At 40.3% G+C, this 25,824-nt stretch overlaps 1 protein-coding gene across 29 annotated transcripts in view; it reads right to left on the bottom strand.

The window, feature by feature from the left end:
* The window catches only part of CLASP1 (cytoplasmic linker associated protein 1), a 276,660-nt gene that overhangs the window by 76,218 nt on the left and 174,618 nt on the right, over positions 1–25,824 (bottom strand). For 11 of the 29 annotated variants that reach the window (XM_045479468.1, XM_045479475.1, XM_045479463.1 and 8 more), the window contains 5 exons: positions 25,668–25,691; positions 12,679–12,783; positions 10,371–10,397; positions 8,891–9,058; positions 2,724–2,831 (listed from right to left, as the gene is read on the bottom strand). In XM_045479468.1, the coding sequence (XP_045335424.1) occupies positions 2,724–2,831; positions 8,891–9,058; positions 10,371–10,397; positions 12,679–12,783; positions 25,668–25,691 (432 nt within the window). The remainder of the gene's footprint in view (positions 1–2,723; positions 2,832–8,890; positions 9,059–10,370; positions 10,398–12,678; positions 12,784–25,667; positions 25,692–25,824) is intronic. The other 18 variants (XM_045479464.1, XM_045479467.1, XM_045479474.1 and 15 more) reach the window with 6 other exon arrangements.

Genomic DNA, 25,824 nt, shown 5'->3' with positions numbered 1-25,824 from the left:
CTTTGTAACAAAAAAAAGCAAACTTAAAACCAGTATATAATCACCAAAATGTAATTATTTTCACACACATCCCCCCACCGACCTTTTCTTAAACAAAACCTGGCTATATAAACTGACCCAAAGGGGCACTAACACAAAAATCTCACTAATTTACAGAGAGGGTGGGAAACAATTATTAACGTGAATAAGAAGAAGGAAACTTCATATTGTCTAAAGGGCACAGTGAGCTCCCCTGGACACCACCTTCAGGGACTGAGCTATGAATTCCCATGGCTTAACTCCAAACCTGGAAATCGTAATTGAGAAACATTACCGGACACTTTCTCTGTGCTTAAGCCTGGAGAGAAAGTATTTAATACACTTCCGAGGAACAAATGAAAGACGCTAAATTATCAGAACCTTCAAATGAGGCAAGGGAGCAGCCAAGCTTTGAAGTCAGACTGGATTCAAAACCTAGCTCCACCATGTAGCTGTGTGACCTGGACAGCTGGCTTATTCTCCCTCAGTCTCTGTTCTGTCATTCATAAAAAAGGGATAATGGTAACACCCGTCCCAGAGTGTGAACAGGTACCGGCTCAGATGGGGGGCCGTGCGCATGAGGACCGCTCTTGTTCTTGCTGGGTAAAAGTTTTACAGACAGATTTACCCCAAGGAGGAAAAGAGGGCATGTCTACAAACTCAGCTGACAAGATGTTAACTCCGCCCTGACCAACAGAAAGCACGTGCTGATGCTAGTTTGTTAGGAAGAGGAAACGCCTCATCCACATCTTCTGTCCTGGTAGGAGCGACTGCACGTTTCACCATTCTGGGTTGTCACCAAGACCCTTACGCAGATCAATTTCACCAAAGAAAGTGAAAACCAGACTGGATCACTCAAGTACTCAGGGTTCAATTAGGAACTCAAGAATTCAGCACACCTTGCCTGGTCCACTGACCACATCCTGGATTACAAAGGCTGCTTCCGTGGACAGTAACAAAAATACCAGTGCATATAGGAAAGAAAAACACAGAACTGCCTCTAAGAGACCGAATAACCAATAAGCAGATTGAATTGTTCACTTATAACAGGTTGTTTAGAAGGCCAAATAGTCAGCAAGGACGCAGAGATATACAGCCTTAACTTAAAAGGAAAAATCACCAGTTCATTCAGAAAAAAAATCATCACTGCTGCCCCTGATTTGTTGAGAATTCTGTTCTGCTGCTTCAGATTGCTGTGGAGTAGCTGGTGTGTTCAAGGTGAGTCGCTCCACTTGGGATCTCATGCTAATCAGGTAGACTATCTCACAAAGGCGTCTTCTCACTAAGTCAAGTGACCCATGTGGCCTGGCTTTAAGTTCATAAAGGACAACGGGTCATAAGGAAGTATTATTGCTACTGATGGGATAAAAGGATATTAGAAAGAAGTGTATGACATCAGGAGAAGAACGAGGCAAATATTAAGACTGTGTGCTTTTGATCTATCAGCCAGCTTCTGGAGTGACATTTTTTATATTTGAAAGACCTAATGTCTAATGTTACATAATTAGAGTCAAAATAACAGACTGCTGCAGTCCACAATTCCATACAACAACGTCAGGCCTAGGCCTAATCTTATAATTTCCACCTGTCATGCTTATCAGGAGGAAAATATACAGCTTTACAGCAATTAATGTGGCGAAGAACTGAAACACAGTTACTGGAGAATACAAAATGTTTTTTTTGCAAACGTATGTGCTCTTTCTAGAGGTCTTGGGGGATTAATAATTTGCACTAGGTAAAAATTTATGTCCATTTTAGGCTACTGAGCCTGAAAAGAAAAGGCAAACACGGTATTTCATAAAGGAAATATGTTTCTCTTTTGTCTGTTTTTCTCGAATCCTAAAAACTGAAAATACAAATTCTGGCTGTAAGAGAGACGGAACGTTGTGGACAAGCAGCCCCGAACCAGCACGTGGCTCGTGACCCGAGATAAGGTACTGACACCACCTTATGGCGACCAACTGTTGTAAATTCCTGCCCTGGGATGGCATCAGGTCACAGACATTGCATAGCCTATTGAGCACAGGAAGAATGAAAATCTCTGATTAACAATAAACGTTGTAAAGTCGCACACTGTGCTGTACACATAAGCAGTTTATCAAAAAGCTACTGTGGGCTTGCTTTAAAGAAAGCACTGAAATGACTCACTTAGCCAAGGCATGGCTAGTACTTTCTGCCACAAGGCTTTTTAGATTAATATTATCAGCCCTAAACTGAGCACATTTCATTTCCTAGACATTCTCATGATTTTAATTTTTTTCCGTCTTTGAACTGAATCACGTGTGTCCTGACCTTTGGTGAAATTAAACACAAACTGTCGAAATTCAATGACAGAGGATAAATTTTGGATTAACTCTACTGTTAAGAAGCAATTGACTTTGGCTGAGCGTCCCCTTAGGTTAGAAGTGACCACAAGACGGGCTTGCCTGTCTGCCAACCTGGATGCTGGCAGGTGGTCACAAATGGCAACAGTACAGAGTGAAGTGGTGTTTTTTTCCTCCCATATATAAAAACTGGAAACTGCCAAAATTCAAGCATGCAGAGGGGGCAACAGAGGGTAACTAGGGAGGAGGAAAGAAAGAAGAAAGGACCACAAGGACAGGAGAGGAAGGACAGCAGGTCATTCCGCCTCGCACTGTGTGGGACAAGCATTGGGAGCAGGGCAAGGAACTCTGCTCTGAGAGCCAGCGCCTACGTGTACTCACCGAGTGGAGGAAAGCCCCGAGCGGGGCTCGTATCGCGGCTGCTCTCACAGCTGGTATTGCGGCTGCACCCCTGACTCATGCTGGGTCGAGGGATACGGCTGCTCCGTGCTAGTGTGCAGCATGAGGGGTTTCAGAGAAGGTGAAGAAGTTTAATGAAGACAGAAAAACTCACAAAACGTCAGTTACATTCCGTTAACGTAATCATGACATTGCCCGCGCCGGGGGTTCGTCGTGACGACTCTCCCCGCTGAGGCCTCACTGACTGGCGTGCTGACAACAGGAGAGGGTCTGTGTAAAAACTCGATTATGCTCAATGCTTCGGAAAGCTGTGGGGTTTTTTTATGGAGGTGAAATAACACCTAAATGTAAGAAATGAAAAGAAAGCTTTCCAAAGAACAATCAGGAAATACAAGGTCAAAAGCGTTTCAGAAAATGATCATTTTTTACAGCTTTAGCCAACTTCTCATCAAGATGATAAAAGACTAAAGCCATTTTCATATACGCTCTGTTGTTAGAAAGATAATTTACTTTGGGTTAAAAAGCAGAATAAAGGCTCTGGTCACTGAAATACATGAACTTACCTAATTAAAAGGAAGGGGGCTCATCTTTCTAGCCTGGGCTTCTTTACAAAGAGAAGTCCTAAGGACTGACTCAGCTGGAGAACCTGCCCACTCCAAGTAAGTATCTAGATGCTTCCAACATACTTAATTATCTAAACCAGCATAAACAAAGGGTTGGGATTGCTATCCCTTTATTTACTGGTCCCAACATTTAATCTCTGCTTCTTCTATGGGAACCCAAACAGGTTTGCCTGTGGTCCCCTACTCAAGCACTCTTATCCAGCACGCCTTACACATGAGTCGACAGCATGTGAACTACAATCCCAATATTCGTGCTAAAAGATCCCCCCACTGACCTAAGAACAGCCAATTACTGTATGATTATCCACGGATACTTTTATTATACTCATTCGTTATACTGCAATAAAATCATCTGTGGATAATGGATTAACAATGACTGTATTGTCATGTTATAAAATGCTGAGAAGACAGAGTCACATGAATAACTGAAGGTCTAACATAACTGGGCGGAAAGCTCAGAGAAGACCATGATGTTTCTGGTTTTTAATTTAATTTGAGGAACAAAGACACAACTGGCAAAATACTCAGAAATGATCCTGCATACTGAATGTGGGGACAATAAATATGTCCATCTTGAGTGGGTCTACAATTCTGGGCTGGACAGAAATGTCTTCCTGAAAACTTTGGAAAAAATAAACTTGATTCACTGATGTAAAAGCAGCCATGTTTATTATATGGTAATGAATATAGCCTATGATTTCAGAGCCAAGGTGGATTTACTACATGAGCAAACTGGAACAAGAACGTCTTACAAACCAGAATCATTAAATTCCTTGACAAAGGAGAACACGGAAGTGAGAAACCAAACCAGCTCCCCACTGTGGTCTCTGTTCAGTGCTAGAGTTGAATCAGACCCTACAGTTATGTGACAGACGTCCCAATGCTTGGTCTGCACTAGCAAGCAAGGAAAAACTCAAGTGCAGGAATGCAATCTGAGCAAATCCGTCAAGACGGGCCTCACGTGGGACTCGCCAGTGCTTCCTACATTCTCCTTCATTTTGCCACAGTGACGTGGAGGCACTCAAAGTAGTAGTGACTATTTGATCAACAGATTCTTCCTGATAATTCTAAACCGGCTCCTGTGATGAAGGCAAAGGCACATGGCCTGAATGTTAAAAGCCTCAAAAAACGAGGGAGCACCCACTGATACCAACACATGGGAAGTCGCCTAGAACCTATGAAGAAATGTTGCTTATCCCTAAGAGGATCAATACCACATCCAATTTGTGAAATGACCTCCCTGGTCCAGCCACTTTGCCTCTCCTGTCTCAGCCGCCCCCCTAGGAATGTTGGAAGAAAGAACCCAATCAATTAAATGAGAAGGGTACTATGACAAAAGGTACCTACATGAGCACCTCCGAGTTCCTTGCTGAAAGGCATAATGAAAATCTTATCTTATTCCACCACCCACTCCAAAACAAATAATCAAAAACAATAAAAACAGTCCTGATGGTGTTTCACACAAGCACACACTTAAGTTGAGCATTTTCTTATGGTTCTTGACTGATTACTTGTTACTCTGCTTCCACTCCCTTCCTTCAATTAATGCACATGCTAGAACAATGGGAAATCCCTGCTCTCTCCCAGGCTGAGCCTGCTTTGTGAAGGCAAAAAAGAGCATGAAAAGGGATAAGCAGACATGCTCAGAAACAACAATCTGCATAATTCTTAACAAGGTTTGCCCTCTTACTATTTCAGCCAGAGACAGTTTAGTCACCCATTCGTGCTGACTGGCTTCTTCAACATAGGCTAGTAGTAACATATATAGAGAGAATTCTGTTTACAATTTTCTAAACATCTGCCCACAGTTGCCCCATGTGTCATTAACGGGTATCAGTGATGACAGCAACAGTTCAAATGTTGGGTAATTTAAAACACGAGAGGAATAACGCCTACTTCTAATACCATTTCCAAAGACCACTCTATACGGAGGATTTTAAGAAGTATATCCATAAATGATTTTTATAAAGCCAATTAACTAGGTGGTCAAAGCTAAAAAACAACATACCAAATTAACCTCATTAGGGAGTGCCAAAACTGTTCTCTGGGAGAATACGTGATGTGAAGGCGTAACAGACGAGGGAGAGACGATGAAGAGACGCTTGCTGTGTGACTTTCTGGAAGCAGTATTCTTAGGTGATTCTGTGGTGCTGTGCTTACAGGAAAGGCCGGGAAGCCTTGAAAACCCATTTGATGGGCTTTCATTTCTTAAGAGACACTATATTTCTGTAGAGTTTTAAGGGAATCCTGACTTCTGCCCTTTAAGGCAGAGATGAGTCCTACCAGAACTCCCATCAAAAGCAAAAGTCCAAGAGGAATAATGAGAACTACCCTGAAGTACGTCTATAGTCTGTTATTTTCATGTTTTGGTCTTGCACACAGGAGTCTAATTTAACAGGAGACACTGACACCTGTAAATTTTTGTTTTCAAAATATTTTTAACCAGAAAATCTGAAAACATTTTAAATGTATATCCACAGGATGTAAGCTACCAGCAATCAAAAGTTTTTATTGCCTTCTCAAGACATAAGTGGAAGGAAACTAAGCTTCCAAAATATAATTGCTATAGATATTACCTATTTGTACGACTTTCTTATTAAAAAAATTTTTTTAACGTTTATTTATTTTTGAGACAATGCGAGAGACAGAGTACAAGCAGTGGAGGGGCAGACAGAGGGACACACAGAATCTGAAGCAGGCTCCAGGCTCTGAGCTGTCAGCCCAGAGCCCGACATGGGGCTCAAGCTCACGAACTGTGAGATCATGACCTGCGCCGAAGTCGGACGCTTAACCGACTGAGCCACTCAGGCACTCCATTGTACAACTTTATTATCCATCGAAAATGGAGTAAAACTCCAAAATGAAACAATTTATAATCTATTGTATTTGGCTGAACAGTTTGTGAAGGAATAGATTGCCAAGAAAAAAGAGAGCAGCAGGGTTTTATTCTGTTTCTTGGTTATATAACAGGAATTACATCCTGTTTTGCTTAAGAAACCTTACATGCTGAAGAAGAAGATATTTGGTGTCATTTTTACCACAGATGAAGCATAGCTGAACCAAACATAATTTGTAGATAATTTGTAGAATTAATTCTCAGTGCAAATTCCAAGCCTAGTTTAGCAATGATTAAAACTATTAGTTGGTTTGGGCACAAAAGGAAATACTCTTAAAAGTTGCTTACCCTTTTTCTCTAAGTATTTCTATTTAAAGTTGCTATACAATGAACCAAATGTTTATAGACACATAGGCATACACCCACTACTGACTAAATGATAACAGTGGACAATCTACTGCTAAAGATACTAATATATGTGACACTGTATAAAATGGAATCTCTCAGCAGTACTATAGGAAGAAGTGGAAAGATTTATTCATTTATCTACCTTTGTATCTATGTATGTTCTCACCATGTACAGAAATTTAAATAAAATACCTTTTTAAGTCAGAATGACATATATGACCTCTAAGCTTTACACATAACTACTCCCCCTTAATGGGCATCAAGGTGAGAACTTTCTTCAAAATATTGTTTCAAAAAAGAACTCTTCAGAAGAAAATAGGTTCCTATTCAGTTTTTACTAATGGATGATGTTTCACAGTACCTCTTGGAAATGCTTATTAAGTGTTGTCTTTTCAACTATCCATAACACAAAATTCATAGTTAAAACCATGAAATACCAGGTCCTAGAGTTATGTCAGACAACCTAGGGTGGTTTCTTTCCCAATTTCAGGAAGAAGGTAAAAATGGCACCTTTAATAATATGAAAAGTAAAATCCCGAAAAAGCAAAGAATTTTTAAAAGGATGAAACTACTCTGGATTGCCAAGAGACATTCCATACATTTAATTAACTACTGAAAAAGGACAGCCAAAACCTCACCACCAGGTATGAAATCAAATGCATTTTCCAAACAAAACTAGATCCAAACATACACGTTACAGCCTCAAATCTGAAATTTAGACATTCCAGTCATGATATTTTCTCTGGTTGTATCCATGTAACTTGTAATCACTGGATCCAAATAATTTGTCAGCTCAGGGACCATGCTATGTAACACCCAACAGAAAGCTGAGATCATGTACAATTAACAAAACCACTGCTTGAATACGTTTCAAATTTGCTTTGGAAATGTTAGTCAAACCAACTCCTACCCATTCCACTTCTTAAATATGTGCCCCTGCCTTCTTGTAGCTCAGGCGGCCTGTAAGGACTTTCATGAGCTGGACCTTCCCAGCTCACCTGCCCTCCTCTTGCACTCACCCTGACCAACTCCCTTTGCTGTAGCCAAATGAACGACCTGTGCCTCTCACAGCCCATTATGCTCCCTCCCATCTCACTGTTCTGGCACACGCTCCTGTCTGCCCTAGAACACCCTTCTCCTCATCTCTGTCCCCCACCTAATCTTACCTTACTCACCATCAAAATGACCTATTCTGGGAAGCCTCTCCTAGCAGGCAATCTGGGAGAAGTGGGGCAGACAAGGGCACTCCGTTTCTGTGGTCCCAGAGCAGGGCAGACAAGACACTCCGTTTCTGTGGCCCCAGAGCACTATGTCACAGTATCTACTGTACTGTCTCTCACGTTTCCACCCTTAGGACCACAAGTTCTTCGAAGTCAGAAGCTACATCTATTTTATCTTCTGATCCTAAGGTGTAATAAAGTGCCTGGTGCATCACAGGAAACGTTCACGTGAAAGTTGCTGATGAGATAAATAAATGAGAACAAGAAGCCGACAGGACTTAAGAATACAGCAGTACTCTGATTTCACATTAATAGATTTTTATCCTTAGAAAGCAGGTAGAAATATAAGAAAGAGTATGAACATAGATTTCTCATAACATATTACAAAAGACTTCTTAGTACTAAATAGGTGGTGTATAATTTAGATTTGAATAGAATAACATGTCTCTAAGCTGCTGAAAGTAATTCACGTAATTCTACTCATTGTCACAGAGAAACTAAATACTGTAACACGAAAGTGTCATATATTTGACTTTAATTTATTCCTAGGTTTCATGTTCGAACAATACTATGTCAAAAGTAACTACTCATGTTCTTTTGACCATAAGTTCCACCAAACAGGTTAGAGAAGATCAAAATCAAAATAAATGTGGACCCTACAAATTGCTTTTGAAAACATACACAGATTAATGGAGACTTAGTGCTAATCCATGAAAAAAAGGATGAAAAGCAACAATGCTGCTAACTGTGAAGAGAACAATCCTGCCCACTCCCCCAGTTCTAACATTCTGTGAGAGCTCTCAGGTACAAAAGCCCAGAGGGATGTAATTCTTTCCCGTCAATCTGAATGGTGAGGCCCGTGTATTTTTTAGTTGTAACTCAAACCTGAACAGGCCATAATCTGTAAAAAGTGCAAATCAGAATGTCTTTTTAACACAGACAAAGTGACACCCCCAGTTCAAAAGTAAATCTCTACTTCCAACATTAGACAAAGCCATTAGATTATAATAAAAATTACCACCAAGTTAGGAATGGTATTTCAAGGTCTTTGAGGATCCTTACCTAATCCTATCCGGTTTGGACTGGTTTCTCGGCTACATCCCTGACTCCTGGGGATCTTGCTTCGCTTCTCTGAAGAGGGAGTCACAGGCGGGCCTCTTGAGGAACCCCCGGCAAGGCCACCATAACTACTTCCCAACAATTTTCCTGGGGAACTTGACCGGCTGCCAGCTAAAAATGAAACAAAACAAAACTGAAAAATGGATGTAAATCAGGGAATACAACTATAGTATTACAATTTCAGAAGTCAGCTTACACATTAATTTGGATCAAATACTAAGAATTTCATATAAAAATGGCTTTCTTGTGGGTAGTAGTACTGATTTTTTTTTTTTAAATACAGGAGCATAAAAGAGCTTCAAATAACATAAGAGAATGTATCCACAAAGAATTCTTACTGGCGGAGTTCTACGAAAATGACAGCAAGATTTCTGATTCAAAACAGTGGACTAAGTATAAACAGCTCCCCGTTCCACAGCAAATTTCTACAATCACAAAGGTGTTTACTGTTTCGCTTTTTTATTCTGTAAGAGTTGATATGCTGAAAATTTTAAGTATAATTGCGAGAATTACAATAGAAACTTCCTAAACATTAAGAAAACAGACCCAAGAACACCCCACTAACTTAATAAATGGAAGAAAAGAGGGCATGAAGAAGAGGCAACTAAAAAAAAATAATAAATAAAAATCACAAATAAAATGGTAAGAATAAACTCAAGCATGTCAGTAATCATAATAAATGTGGCTGGACTAAATTAATCTCTTAAAATAACAGCGATTCTTGGATTGGTTTAAAAAATAAAATGAAATTCAACTACATACTGTTAGTAAGAAAGAAACAACATACCTAACACAAAACAACAAAACAGAATAAGACAGCATTAAAAAAGGACAAAGGATATTTCATATTGATAAAAGAATAACTGTCCATAAAGATATAATTGTCATAAACCCTTATGTTCCAAAGAACATAGCTTTGAAATATAAAACATAAAACTGATAAAAATATAGGGAGAAATTAAGAAGACCGTGATTATTAATGTACCTCTAAGAAAGATACTAACTACTGAACCTAGTAACTAATAAAAACCTTTAAAGGAACACAACCTGGAAATTAAACACACACACACTCCATCATTCAAATGAATCACTAAGGTGACGAATCATAAAATTAGGACTTTATAATGACTTAGCTACAATTTAAAGTGAAATTCATTATAAAAATCACCAGTATGCATCACCATGAAGAACCTGTCTTAGGACTTAATAATCTTGCCCATAAACTTTGAGCACACAAATGAATTATTAAACTGTGTAAAAAGAGAAAAATCCATTTTAAACACTAGAATTTGAACATAACAGAAAAAAAATGCAGAAAGATTAAGCTCATAATAGGGAGAGAAATTAACACTGTGCAAGGAACATGGGGTGAGGGAAAACACTAAAAAAAAAAAAAAAAAAAGCAAGAAGAGAAACGGCTTACCACCAGCAGGATTAGCAGATCTGGATCCTTGATTATGAGAGCAGACCAAAGGACAGGCAAAAAGTGGATTAAAAGACAATAGCACAATACAGAAGGTCAGCATGCAACACAACACAAATGTCTTTGTTCACAAACACGTTAACAAATTAGCTATTTCTTCTAGGTCTCTTTCCTTTTTGTCCACTTTTGTACTTATGTTGATTTTACTCATATCATACTCTATTGGCACTGACTTCAGGTCTGTCCATGTAACATTTAGGAACCTACATGTGTCAGGTGCAGGAGGTGCAGAGAAGACAAGTGTCTTGCCCTCCAGAAGCACATCTATACTCTCTAGTTCTGAGCAACCGAGAGAAGTGACCGCATCCTACTCGTTTATGTGTTACTGCCGCCTTAAGTGGTGCTGCTTACTACCTAGGAAGTGCTCAGTAAACTGCAATGAATTCAAAGAAACTGCTATTAACTAGTTTCACCTGAATGTCCTATGCCAAATCCTCAAAATATTAAAACATTAATTTTCACATATTTAAGTCCTCAAATATTTAAAATATGCTTGTTAACTCTTAAGGGCCCTAAATCTAATGTTAACGAAATCTACTTAGAACTCTACTGGCACTATGAATGCTAAGTATACCTACATTTGTAAAACATATAAATATGCTCATTATTTACTTCCTATTAAAAGAACTGTTTAAAAAATACTTAATTTATATGACTAAGCTTGAGGTCCAGCCTTGATCATTTGCTGGTGTTGTCTCCCTTCCTAGGAGGGGAATTTGGTGAGTAAAATGAAACTGAAGACTTTTAAAGTGGAGCCCCAAGACAGAGTGCAGTATTTCTATAAGACCGAGGAACGAAAGCCCTAATCATCGAGACTATAGAAAATTCCTCTGCAAGAACGTCATCTTCACCACCTGCTAAGCAGAGGAGCCAGGCTAGGGGCAGGAATCCCTGCAGAGGCCAATGACAATAAATAGCAGACACCGAGAACTGTAAAGCACTATCCAACCTCACTCCAAGAAAGGAAATAACACTTCACAGCTAAAGAACATTTTTTATTAAATTCAATCTTAACATACTATCTCAATATGGAGTCTTGAGTATCTTTTGTCAAGAAAAATTTCTCTGCAAGAAGACCTGACTCATGACCAGAGTATCAGATCCATCTGTGACTCCAGGCATCGCTAGGGTTCAAGAGAATAACCAGAGCCTGGATATTGTTCCCAAGGTAGAAGCTGCTGGGCCACAGCTGTACAATCCGTGTCGTGTTGTACGTTGTGATACGCTAGACGCGTGGGCTTCTGCTTCAGACAATCCTGGCAGGAATGTATGACTGACATTCTACTTTTCTTTTCAGAAAGGAGATACGCTTGTTTAACACGAGGCCTGGAGTTACCAGAGGGACATGGGAGTATTCACAAGGAGCTGAGAAAGGCATTCTAAATACTAAGGAGAACCTAAGGTTTGGCCACAGATGGAATATTCTTGACACAAACCAGACAGCTCCTCGGGCCATGAAGGAAGCAGACACACATCTACTAGAGAGTGCTGTGCTGAGGGCCTGTGTGCAGCTCCCGGGGAAGGAGAGCCTTTCTCGGCCACACTCATCCTGCCCAGGAGAACTCGGACCCCCAGCACTACTCTACACGCGCACAGAGGGAGTGGGAGACTCAAAAGCCAAGTGTGGCTGGGGAGTGAGACACCAGGGTGGTTCCTAAGAGCGTTCTGAATACATTCCTTCCATCTACGGCTGCTTTCGTGGCTGATGCTAGCAAGCCAAGTGACTCGACACGTACAGACACGCAGTAACGGAAGCGAGGGTAGCTGGGCAAAGCGGGGCCTACGCTGGCAGGAAGAAAGGAGCAGGCTGCAAATGTTAGAACAGAGGGTTAAAGGGGACAGCTGTTAATGGATTTGCTTATTACCACTCGAAAGAGAACTCCACATTAAAATAATCCCCAGGTACTGCTCTTAAATTATATCAGAGGGAGTCCTTATCGACAGTAAAATGGGTCATAGCCCAGATTTATCTCAATTTGAGATGCTTGAGGAAAGGCAGAGAAACCACATTTTAATCATTAATGCTTAATAATACAAAATTTACATCACCTGGCAAGGAGACAAAAGTACACTTGAATACTCCATTTTGTGAGCTTACTCAATGAACATCAAGACTACTCACGGTATCTTACAGCCACACAGATGTGGTTTTCTCCTGAAGTACTGAAAATATTATAAATCTTTCAACTGTAGAATGAGCTGATTGAACAAAACTGACACAACAGAGAGTATAAAATATACTTCTTACGCTGGGACTGTGAAACCACTTTGGCGCGACTGCGGCCTCGGTTATCAGGTGTGGTGGCGACACTGGTGGCACTCCCGGAGCTCTGCCGTCTCGTGCGGATCCGACCTGGAGGATGTGCAGCAAAAACGGGGTTTCCATAATGTTTTCAATCAGTGCGACCTACTCAAGAACGCAACCCACCCCATGAACAAGAGGCACCGACGGGGTCACCTACAGGGGTCACAGGTCTTCATCACGAGCAGTCCTCACCCATTGCCCTGTGTGCACGCCCGTGTATTTGACCGGCACCCACAAGTTCTACAGATACGTTAGTTACTCCTGAGAGCAAGTCATGAACCCGGAAGGTCCTTCTGTTTTTGTTATTCTAGCATATTATATTTTCAGATGAGATGACAGCTATTTGAGGACTTTTCCCCCCAATTTTTTACACATGACATTTTCTAGTTTATCATCTACAAACCTGTCAAATTTCCAAAAGCAGAAAATATGAGCAGTCGTCTTAAGAAAAATACTACAGAAAAAAGAATAAATGCACACACACACACACACACACACACACACACACACACACACCCAAAAAACCCTTAAAACTCAGCAAGCAACAAAAGCTACAGTACCCTGGAGAATAAATATGTTTTGACAGGTAGCAATAAACTTCTATTTTAAAGCATGTATGCCAACAAGTTTCTAGGCTGCAAAAGATGAAGAAGGCAGAATCAATATTAGGAGTACCTAGAGAAACAACCACCTAAAAATAACGCGATGTCATAGGCAGTTATGAAAAAAATTTGCTATTGTAAGTAAAGCAATCTGTTAACTCCCACTATTAAACCATGAAACCATAAAAACAAAAAAGAATTCAGAAATGCAAAATCATTGATGATCAGACTAGTATGATTAGAGATTAAACTTTTTGAAATTCAGGGTTTCTTTGGTTTCAGAGGAGGCAGAAAATGTCTCTCCTGGCGTAATTCAATCAGAACAGCAGTCTGACTATTAAAATATGGAGAACAGAGGGTTGCTGGAGGGACTGTGGGAGAGAGTATGGGCTACATGAGTAAGGGGCATTAAGGAAACTACTCCTGAAATCATCGTTGCATTATATGCTTGTATGTAAATTTAAAAAAATAAAGTAAAATAAACATAAATAAAAAAAAGAACAGCAGTCTGATACGGAAAACACAAACCAATGGAACTCACGTTGGCATCTTACATTGTTCAAAACCACTTATACCTCATCATCGGAGAAAGCTTGCAGAACAGTAATCCAGAAAAACAAACCCCAAGGCTTGAACAAGGTTCAAGAAGGGAGGGGAGGAGCAATAAAAGTACTACATTAAGAAAAAAAAAATGAAACTAGAAGGAATCCATGGCTTTTAACAGCAGTTTAAGTAAAAACACACAAATTCTAGAAACTGTACTAACAGCTATTATATGGTATTATATCAAGAGCTGTATGTATGTGAACTCGGAATCCTCATAAGAACATATAATTATTCCCATTTTACAGATGAGGAAACCGAGAAATGGGGATTAATTAATTTGTCTAAGGTCACACCACACACAGCTACCTGTGCCTGCCTGGCCAACTGGCTGGCCAACCTGAGTGAGGAAGTAACCACACTGAATCAAGGTGGTCACCAAGGCAAAGTCAACATGAAAACCAACTGAATCTCACTTCCCATTTCAAATTTACTACAAAATATTTAGGTCACAAAAAACATATTTTAAGTGAACATCCATACCCATTCAGCTTAAAACATATAAATCTTTGCTAGTGTCCCTGTACCCCCTACCTTCTTCCAACATTTGGTAACCTGATCCTAAACCTAGCATTCATCATCCTCTAGCATTTCTTTAAACTTTTAATATATTTAGTTGCATAACCAAGCAACAGATGGCATCATTTTATACATTAAAATGCTTTTAATGATATCATAAGGTATGTATGTTTTCTAAAACTTACTGTTTCGATTAACATTTTATTTGTGAGGTCACTTATGGAATTGATTCTTCTGTAGGAGGTACAGGAAAGATCCACTTTATTTTTTCCATGTTACTAACCAGTGTCCAAATGAACTTTCTTACCCCCTTTCTTACTGACCTACAAAGCTGTCTTTGTCATTTACCAAGTACTTAAAATACATGTGTGGACTTGTTTCTCAATTCTCTAGTCTGTCCCGTTGATGTGCGTGTCTATACCAGTAAACATCACAATGTTAGTATTAGCTTTAAAAAAAAAAAAATCTTGCTAATTGGCAGAGAAAATCAACCCACTTTTTCCTAAGGCCCTTTGCTCTCTTCCAACTGCTTATAAAGATACAGGTTAAAATGGCCTCTGTTGAAATCTTAACTGGCATTGTGTGGAATGCAAGGTTAATTTGGGGAGGAAAGGAGACAGCTTTACGATATTGATATTTCTATGGTTTTTTTTTTCCTTTACTTATTTCACTTTAAAGTCTTACTCAATTTTTACAGACTTATTCAAAGGTGCCTTATTTTGATGACACATAAATATGTTATTAAATTATATTTTCTAACTTCTTGACAAATATGAATTAATCTTTGTATTTTGATCTTAATTCTGGGAACCCTGCTAAACTTGTGTTAATTCTACTAACTTGTACATAGATCATTTGGGGTTATCTAAGTAGAACACCATCTACAAATAAGACTTCAGCTTTTTTCCCTTAAAACTCTACCCCTGCATTTCTCTGCCTTTATCCTGCTGTCTTAGGACATGTAGTCCACGCCCACATGGGTAGGATTTGTTCCTTTAAGCCACATTAAAAAAAAATATATATGGAATTTCACAAAAAGTATGGTATTTCAGCATGTTAAGAAAACTCCTTTCTATTCCTAATTGCTAAGAATTTGCCAAAATGTTTGTAATTTTTTTTTTGATGCTTTCCCTGCATCTTCTGAGATAAAAGGATTCTCCTAAATGTGCTGAGCTCCATCAGGAAGTTTCTAAGCTCTGAAACCTGAGCTAAACCCCCACACTCACGATGTACACACTCACATACACAAGATGTCTTGACTGTACCTTCTCTGGTTTATTACTAAAGGCTGCATTAAATGAGTGAAGAAGTATTCCCACTTTTTCTTCTCAGAATTTAAGGAAGACTGTGATTCTCCAATGCCTCATACAATTTGCATTTCTTTATCCTGTCAAGTGAATGTTTAATTCCTATTTAACTTGTACTCTTATCTTTATTATTTCCTTCCTACTCTCCTTTGGGTTTATTCTATTCTTTTTCTAACAAATTGGAAAGAAACTCCTAAATCAGTCTCTCTTCGAATATAACCTTAAGGCTATGAATATTCCTCCAAGTACTGCTTTTGCTTCATTCCGTAAGGACTGATATAGTTCAACATAATATGTTGCTTTAAAAAAACACATTACTAGATCTTATTTGCTAATGCTTTGCTTTGGAAAAATAAGTTGGATCCATATTTCACATTCACACTTTACACTAAGAAAAACAGCAAATGAACCTGAGATTAAAATGTAAAACATGAAACCATAAAAGTTCTAAAAGAAAACATGGGAGAAATCCTTTGTAATTTGCAGTGGAAAAGTCCATTCTAGCTATGAAAGCCATTAGAATCAAAGATAGGTAAATCTGACTACTTATTTTGTAAAACCTCAACATGACAAGAAGAAAATGATGAGCAAGTTAAATTGGGAAAAATTATTTGCAATTCATATTACAAAGGGTTAATTTCTTTAACGTATAAAAAGTTGTAAGAAGTCCACCAACCAGTAGTGTGCTGGTAAATGTGTAACAATTGGCTGTGGGAGAGGATTCCTCACTGATTTGTGTTTTCCAATTTCCCTGGTGTCAATATTCCCAGGCCAAGTTCAGGCTACTGACATGAAATCAACCAGATTACAAAATGCCTGAAAATTTAACAATTAGCTGTCATGAACTAGTTCAAGACAGCTCCAGCACACCACTGGCATAACCCAATATAGAATGGACAGAATATAGTCTAGGAACAGACAGTTAACAGGCAATAGAAATGGCTCTTAAGTGTATGAAATATTGTTCAGGCTCACTCGTAAGAAAACAAAATTAAAATGACACTGAGAATGCCATTTATCACCTATCAGAATGGCAAAAATCTAAGAATATGCTAATATTCTGGTGTGTAAAAATAGAGGCACTCTCCTTCATTGAGGAGTGGAAATTAATGTGGCCCCCACAGAAAACTACTTGGCAACATCTATCACAATTACAAATGCATGTGCTTCCTAATCCAGTAATTCCACTTTTGGCAAATAATCCTATCAAATATGCTTGCAAACATGCAAAAGGATGTATATAAAAGTTTATTCATGGCAATGTTACTTGTAATAGCAGAAGTCTGGAGGTAACTCCAATGTCGGTCAATAGGGAACTGGCTGGTTAAGGTAATAGCAGAATGCAGTACAGTGGTAATCAAGAATGACGAGGTCCTCTCTAATATGGAAAGTCCTCTCTAATACGAAGATACATAAGTGAAAATGCAGAATAGTAAATATGCTACCTTTCTTGTTTTAAAAGGAGAAAATACGATTTTTGTATTGCTTCTATATGCAAAGAAACTCAACAAAAATGAAACTACAAGTTGTAAGACTAGGGTTGAAGGGAAAGACGTGATAACTAGGCAAATGAAAGGATGGGAGGGAGACTTTTAACTGTGTACCTCTTCCTATTTTCTGAGTTTTGAACCACATAAATGTATTACCTATTAGAAATTTATATTTTTAAATATCGCTCACTCCAAAGGAGAATTTGCAAATGTTTTCTTTATATATTCGTAGGCTATTTTTATTAGGCCCATAAAAACAGGATAATTACATCTTTGCCACTTACTCACTTTTTATTACATAGCAATCCACCTTTGTAAAGGTTTTGCTTTATCTTCTGTTTGTTATTAATAGATCTTCAACAGCTTTCTTTTACGTATTTCTTATTCTTTGTCTTTTACTCTATCTGCAGCCTTGTATTTTAGATTTGTCCCTTTAATTATCACATAGCTGGATCTTTAAAAACAATCAAGTTGGGATGCGTGGGTGGCTCAGTCGGTTAAGCATCTGACTTCAGCTCATGTCATGATCTTGTGGTCCGTGAGTTCGAGCCCCGCGTCGGGCTCTGTGCTGACAGCTCAGAGCCTGGAGCCTGCTTCGGATTCTGTCTCTCCCTCTCTGTCTGCCCCTCCCCTGATCATGCTCTGTCTCTCTCTCTCTTAAAAATAAATAAACATTAAAAAAATTTTTTTTCAAGTGAATAAAATAAAAAAAATCCAGCCTGGGGTGCCTGGGTGGCTCAGTCAGTTAAGCGGCTGACTTTGGTTCAGGTCATGATCTCACGGTTTGTGCGTTTGAGCCCTGCATCAGGCTCTCTGCTGTCAGTGCTGAGCCCACTTCAGATCCTGTCCCCGTTTCTCTCTGCCCCTCCCCTGTCTGCACACACACTCTCTCTCAAAAATAAACATTTAAAACAACAACAACAACAACAACAACTGAGTCTAACAAACCTTCTATTTTAACTGGAAAGTTTAGCTGATCTGAGCTTATTTTTACTATTTTATATGCATGGTTACTTGTTTTGATTTTTCATTTTCCTTTAAGTCTGTTGTTTCCTTCTTTTGCCTTAATTAAAAAAAATTTTTTTATGTTTATTTAGTTCTGAGAGAGACAGAGTATGAGCTGGGGGAGGGACAGAGAGAGAGGGAGACACAGAATCTGAAACAGGCTCAGCTCAGAGCCTGACACAGGGCTCGAACTCACAAGCTGTGAGATCACAACCTAAGCTGAAGTCAGACGCTCAACCGACTGAGCCACCCAGGCTCCCCATCTTTTGTCTTAATTTTTTAAGGATATGATTCACTATCTCCTAAGATAATGGTCTCATAGATTAAAATAACATTACTAAAAACACAACTTCAATTAAATCATACTTTTGGGGAGATGGGAGTTTTAAAAGCCGTCCCTTTTCAAATTAAACTTTTTACTTTGAGGCAATTGTAGCCTCACATGCAGCTATAAAATGGAATACAAAAAGAGCCCGTGTGCTCTTGGCCCAGTTTCCCGCCATGGTAGCGTCTTGCAAAACTGCGGGGCACAGTCAGAAGCAGGACATGGACGGTGGCATGCTCCATCCATCTCATCCAGATGTTCCCACTTTTATTTGTATGTAAACCCTGGCTTTCTTTTGTGGGTAGTCTCTTGGTCCCTCTGGCTGCTTCTATTACCTTCTTCCTCAAGCTGTGGTGTCACCATCTGCCTTGCTTGGGATTTGCTGGGTTATCTGAGTCTGTGGTTTAGTGTCTTTCACCGATTCTGGAGAACTCTCAGCTACCACCTCTTCAGATGCCTCTGTCCCGTTCTCTGTTAAATGTCTTTACCGTCTTCCACGTGACTTGATGTCTCTGTCACATTTCACAACTCTCCCCTTCTGCACTGTGCTCTGGACAGCACTTCCTGTCTTGAGTTCAGGAGTTCTCCCTTCATCTACATGGATTCTGCTGCTCAACTTATCCACTGAGTTGTTGGTTTTAACAGTTTACTATATTTTCATTTTCAGAAGATCCAACTGTTCTTCAAAACCTACTTGGTCATTCTTTATAGTCTACAGCTCCTTTTGCTTGTCTTTCCAAATTTTTTTTTTATTTCGTGAAATGAAAGGATTCCTTTTCTTGGAACCTTATAGGAATTCTTTAAGATCCAGATTGAAGTTGAATTCTTCCAAAGAGGATTAATGTTTGCTCCTGCTAGTGTCCTGTGGACACAAGCAATCCACAGCCACTTTAATATCATTTATCTATTTGGGTTTTTCGGATCACAAAGACCACAGTGTAAATTCTGATCAAAAAACTGTGTGAAGGTGTAATTTACGGTTGCAGATTATCAGGGAAGATTACTTTCCCCCTGTACCCAGTATAAAGGTTGAGTTAACTTCCTGGACACCAGTGATGATCAGGTCTTGGGTCTGTCCTTCACCTCCTGTCCTCCCATGTCCTGCATACCCATTGTAGGAAATGCCCCAAATCTCTGACATTCAGTCAAAGACCTCAAGGTACAAGCCAGCTTGGACCCTCACCTGCTAGGGTTTCTGTTTCTGCTTAGGTCTGGGGATTCACTGTTTTTATTCCATATCAGTGATGTGTCCTCAACAAGGAGGATCGTTCAGATTACTCAATTCTACATAATGCTAAAAAAAAATTTCTTATTTCTCTTAAACATTTAATTATTTCATATTACATAAAAGGTCCTTAAGTCTTGAAGGACTGAATATGTTTGTATTCTTGGGGTGCCTGTGTAGCTCAGTCAGTTGAGTGCCTGGCTTCGGCTCAGGTCAGTCTGTGGGTTTGAGCCCCGCATCGGGCTCTGTGCTGACAGCTCAGAGCCTGGAGCCTGCTTTGGATTCTGTGTCTCCCTCTCTCTCTGCCCCTCTCCCTTTCGTACTCTGTTTCCCCCTCTCTCTCAAAAATATATAAACATTAAGAAAAAAAAATATTTTTATGGGTAAGGGGCACTAAGGAATCTACTCCTGAAATCATTGTTGCACTATATACTAACTAATTTGGATGTAAATTTAAAAAAATAAAAAATTAAATTAAAAAAAATTTTGTTTTAAGTATGTTTGTATTCTTTTTCTCTGCTGCTTCTCACTCATTATAGATGTACTTATAGCTTAAGAGCTCACACTTGGCAGGTTTTAATCTGTGGGAACCCCAAGGAACCAGATTTGAGGGTCTTCCTCCGTAGAAGTTCACCGTTCCTGTCAGGCGCCCTTGAGGGCTAGAAACGCAGACCACTTTACTTCATCAGACACCACAGATAATAAAAACTGAAGGTACAGCTTGCCGGAGAACAGAGCTCAATTACAAATTGGGGGGCTGGTTTTTTCCCCTACCTAAAGCAGAGTCAAGAGCTACCGTGTCAACATGAAGATAAAGAGGTTTTGCTCCTAGCCCACCTTGTCATGGATTTATAGCACCTTGACAATGCTGCCTCGACACCAACCTTACCTGTCACCTGGGGGAACACAGCGGCTTGATTCCATCTGCCCCAGGGACTCACATGAGTCACTAAGACCTCAGGGCACCCTTAAAATCAATTTCAGGGAATTAAAAGGGCCTTTTTTTTTTTTTTTTTAATTTTTTTTTAACGTTTATTTATTTTTGAGACAGAGAGAGACAGAGCATGAACGGGGGAGGGCCAGAGAGAGAGGGAGGCACAGAATCTGAAGCAGGCTCTAGGCTCTGAGCTGTCAGCACAGAGCCCGACGCGGGGCTCGAACTCACAGACCGTGAGATCGTGACCTGAGCCGAAGTTGGACGCTTAACCGACTGAGCCACCCAGGTGCCCCAAAAGAGCCTTTTTTGTGTTGTATTCAGATACAGATTTCTTTTGTAAAGAGAAGGCTGTCGGTTTGTTTGGTTCACTGTATTAATTGATGATATTATAAAGAGATGATACAAAATACCCTTTGGTCTTTAAGAAAAACAAAGTCTATTCAATAAATGCAACGAAGAGTAAAACTATACTTCACTTCTACATTATGACCTGTTATTGACATTCACGTTCATTCATACTGTGTTATGACAGAGACAGAGAGTGAATAGACATGGAAGAAAAATAATGTAAGATAAACAGAAATAAGAGATAGAGGCACCCAGGTGCCTCAGTCAGTCCATCATCTGGCTCTTGATTTCAGCTCAGGTCATGAACCCAGGGTTGTGGGATCAAGCCCCGTGTTGGGCTCTGTGTGAAGCCTGGTTGAGATTCTCTCTCTCTCTCTCTCTCTCTCTCTCCTCTGTGTGTGTGTGTGTGTGTCTGCCCCTCTCCCCCTCCTGCACTCTCTCTAAAATAAAATAATAAGAATAATAATTCTAAATAAAATGAAAAAGAAGAGTTTAATAGAGAACTGTCCAACAGAAAAAAAGTTCTGGAGCTGGACAACAAACAAACTCACCCACCCCAAGAAAAGCAGACCTAGAAGAAAACAAAGAATTGGAGGAGGACAGCCTTTGACTTTCATGGAATATGTGAAACAGAACAGCCATACTGAGTGGCTTTTTAATAAAGCTGCTGGAGAATTCCTTTCCATCACACTTCCATTCTTCCAGAAGAGCCCTCAAAATGGGAAACAAAACCTGTGCACCCGGTTTAACTTGCAGGCATGGTTTTCCTACATTTAGTCCAAGGCAATTAAACAATCATGATCGGGGGGGTCTGTGTGGCTTAGTCGGTTGGGACTCCCGACTCCTGATTTCGGCTCAATTCGTGATTTCACGGATTGTGAGACAGAGCCTCGTGTCCGTGTGCACTCTGAGCGCAGAGCCTGCTTGGGATTCTCTCTCTCCCTCTCTCTCTCACCCTGCTTGCATGCGTGCACTTCACACATGCTCTTCCTCAAAGTAAACAAACATTTAAAAAAAAAAAAAATCACCTATCAGATAGTCTCATGTCACTAGGGTTTCTGTCCCCCCCTTATGATAGTTGCAAAATTTCAGGCAATTCTCAATTTAGAGGTTATCCAGATTGAAAGGTCTTCTAGGTAAATCTCCATCAGCACACAGGGGCATTCTGGCATATGTATCCATTTTACAACTCACAGCTTCCAGGCATAATTAAACCAACCTCAACTTATTCATACATAAGTGGTATTTTTGATGAAATCAAAATTTGGGAAGTTGACCACTTATAAATTCTCTTACCTACAAGCACTTCTCCCAAAGGAACAACTCTCCTCATATTTTTTACCGATAAAACTAAAAGAATCTTAGCACTCTTTTACTCCAATAGACAAACACATATTTTTTTCATTGTGTAAAAAAGCCAATCACCTGGAAGTCAGAGTTCTTGGAATAAATATATAAGCGATACCAAATGTTTGATTTCCCAATGAAACTGAACTAAAATTTAAAGTCCCTTTCCTAAAGAGCAAACAAGGCTACATCGCTTTTATTCCATAATCTTAAAATCACCGGTAGTTGGGGCGCCTGGGTGGCGCAGTCGGTTAAGCGTCCGACTTCAGCCAGGTCACGATCTCGCGGTCCGTGAGTTCGAGCCCCGCGTCGGGCTCTGGGCTGATGGCTCAGAGCCTGGAGCCTGTTTCCGATTCTGTGTCTCCCTCTCTCTCTGCCCCTCCCCCGTTCATGCTCTGTCTCTCTCTGTCCCAAAAATAAATAAACGTTGAAAAAAAAAAAAAAAAAAATTTAAAAAAAAAATCACCGGTAGTTAAGCATGGCCTTGGACTTAATAACAGAGGATCATCTATCCTCTGAAACGATCAATAAGTCATCAGCTCCCACTCAATGGAGCCATTGGAGCCTGGTAACTTTTCATTTAAAGGTATGTGCTCTCGGAAAAAAAATATGAACAAGGCATTTCCTAAGTACAATAGCTAAAACAAAAAGGCCCCCCAAAACCCAAAAACAAACAACCACAAAAAACAGTAGTAGATGGGAATGTACTCATTTACCACAAGCGTAGCATCTCATCACAGACTCATCCCACGAGTGCCAAAACCAATGACACGAATGCTTCTAAAATCCCCCAGATTATTCAAACGTGACGGGGAAATAAACTTTTGTCCAGAAGATGAGGTTCTGTGGGCTCTTCCCCAAAAATGTTTTCTGACTAGTATAAACGTGAGAAAGGCTACTTGATGTGTATGATTAAAAAAAAACCTCCCAAGTAGATGTATTTTTCTCCATTCCCACACTAACAAAGTTGCCGGAATTCAAATGCATTATCTGAATTTTGAATTTAGAGCATCCAACTATTGATTCCAAGTCATAGCTTTGTCTCCTAATGATGAAAGCACTTGTCCCTTCTTGCTCTGGGAGCTAGACAGGAAAATAATTTCATAGGCTTATTAACAAATTTTAAAAAGGACCGCAATGATTCCAAAAATTCAGATAGGAAACTCAGGCCCAGCGTGATATTTACTGCTGCCTTTTTCTAATATCTGTGTGCAGCTCTTTAGAGAACCACCACTAGGCCTCACTGCTCCAACAGCCAGGGCGTCTGTAGCACTGGAGTCTGCGGCCCACCAGCACTGTGTCCTTTCCGTCTCACGGGCACTCCAAGCCCAAGGCACTGATGTCCGGCTCTCAACAGCCTGCACAGCCCTGGGACACAGAGAAAAAGGCTCACCGGCTCCCCTCACTAAGCTTGTCTTCCGTCAGATTCTGAACCATCTACAACGAAGGGCCCCATCTCATTCTCCCACTTCTACTGGAAGGGGAACCAGAAGGAGACTCCTCGTTCTTGGTCTCCTGCACAATAACGGAGTAGGTAATCTTCTGACCTTGCTCTGCACTGGTAAAAAGAAAACTGATAAAAAGAAATAAAAGTGAAAAATTCCTAGTGCTGGGGAGAACAGCAGGCTGATTTCAAGTCTTATCACACAGGCATATAAAATTAGAGCATCTGGAAAAAAAATACAACCCCCTTGGAACATCTTCACTTTCCACTTCATCTACATTACAGAATTCCACCCTCCGCCTCTCTTCCACCTAGGCCGAGGAAATACGTACGATCATGTTGCTGGGAAGGAGAAATGTAAGATCACTCGTTACAGGCTAAAAAATGCAGTCACCGCCAGCCCTCTGTCGTCTGCTCTCACAAAGGAGGTCCTCACTGTGACATAGGCTTCTTGTCCACTTTCACCTGGGAAACTTTTCACCTCACACACTTGTCCAACCCAAAGAACCACCACTGACTGGGGCTTACTGAAAATTCAGATTCTGTTGCCCCTTCCAAACTTGATCCGAATTTTCAGGGGGAAGGACCCAGGACTCTGTTTCTTTAGTACGTTGCAGGTAGTTTTTATGAGGTAAGTTTGAAGAACACTGGCCTTGGGACTATGTCCATCTTTAAAAAAATTCCATTCCGAGTTTTTCCTTTATGAGTCCCTGAAGAAGTAGTGTATTGATTAAAAGTGCTCTGAGCTGCACACATAAGGATAAAAGCCAGCCCACTGCAGGCTAGCCTTTTGGAGCTGCTAAATAAGGTATGACAGGAAACTAGCAACTGCTAAGTGTTAAATCTCAGGCTGAGGGTTGGTGGGTCTAAGCCACTATTTTAAGCACGTGAGGTTCCTCTAAATTTCAATGATTTGAGGCATTATCCTGCTCTCCGGGTAGAGGCTGCACAAAGGGACGGTCTAGCCTAGCATGTGCTAATCCAAGAGCTAGACAGGCCGAAATGGTTATGTCTTAAAGTCAAAAGACAATGCAAAATCAGGAGAAAACTTCCGGAGAATGGCATAAAAAGAAACCAAAGGGGATCTGGATGTGTGTGTTTCGTTCACCATGCCAGAGCCCGTGTGGAGCGCAGAACGTGACACATTTAATACATGGAAGGCATTTAATACACGGTTGATGAGGGGAAGACTGAGGGTCAATGAATGAACGGGTATGTGTCAGTGATACAAATAAAAATGACATCACGTGACTCAGTAGCATCTATAGGAAAGAGAAAAGTTATTTTTTAAAAATTTCGATCAATTACCTGGTAGAAAACCTTTACCGGCCTTTTGACCTAAGTAAATGACACTGAATTTATTTTCAAAACAGGAGAGGCCCACAGAAGCACAAAGGTAAAGAGAGGAAGAAAGAGAAGGGAACGAAAGCTGCGAAGGGGGTGCTTCGGGAATACCAAGATCTGAGAGCAGTAGCCCCCGGGCACGGCAGCACCCAGCACCCGGACAAGGCTCCTCCCTGGGGCAGGCCGGGCACCGGAAACCATGGACAGCACACGAGTGACAGATTCACCAGAACCACGACAGGACAAGGAGGGCGAGGAGAACTCAGGTAGGGGGGAGGCAGAGAGGCAGGGAGACAGAATGAAGAAGAGCGGAGGGAGCGTGCAATGCGTCATGCAGGGACCTCGGTGGGGGCGAGTGGGCACCAGGCAACACTCAGTGAGCACAGAGGACGGGTGAAGGCGAGACACACCCCAGTCACAGAAACAAACCGCTTACCCTCCGCTTTAGTGGAAGTACCGTCTTTAAGCAAATTAAAAAACAAGGGAGGGGATAACAGGGAACAGTTAGTAACATTAAAAAAAAAAAAAAATTAAAAAGCAGAATGTTATTAGCTACTAAAAAAGCAGAAGTACAATTTAAAATAAAATCAAAA

The sequence above is a fragment of the Leopardus geoffroyi genome, chromosome C1 (assembly GCF_018350155.1).
Source record: "Leopardus geoffroyi isolate Oge1 chromosome C1, O.geoffroyi_Oge1_pat1.0, whole genome shotgun sequence".
Classification (NCBI taxonomy): Eukaryota; Metazoa; Chordata; class Mammalia; order Carnivora; family Felidae; genus Leopardus; species Leopardus geoffroyi.
This window is presented reverse-complemented; position numbering and strand designations above follow the sequence as displayed.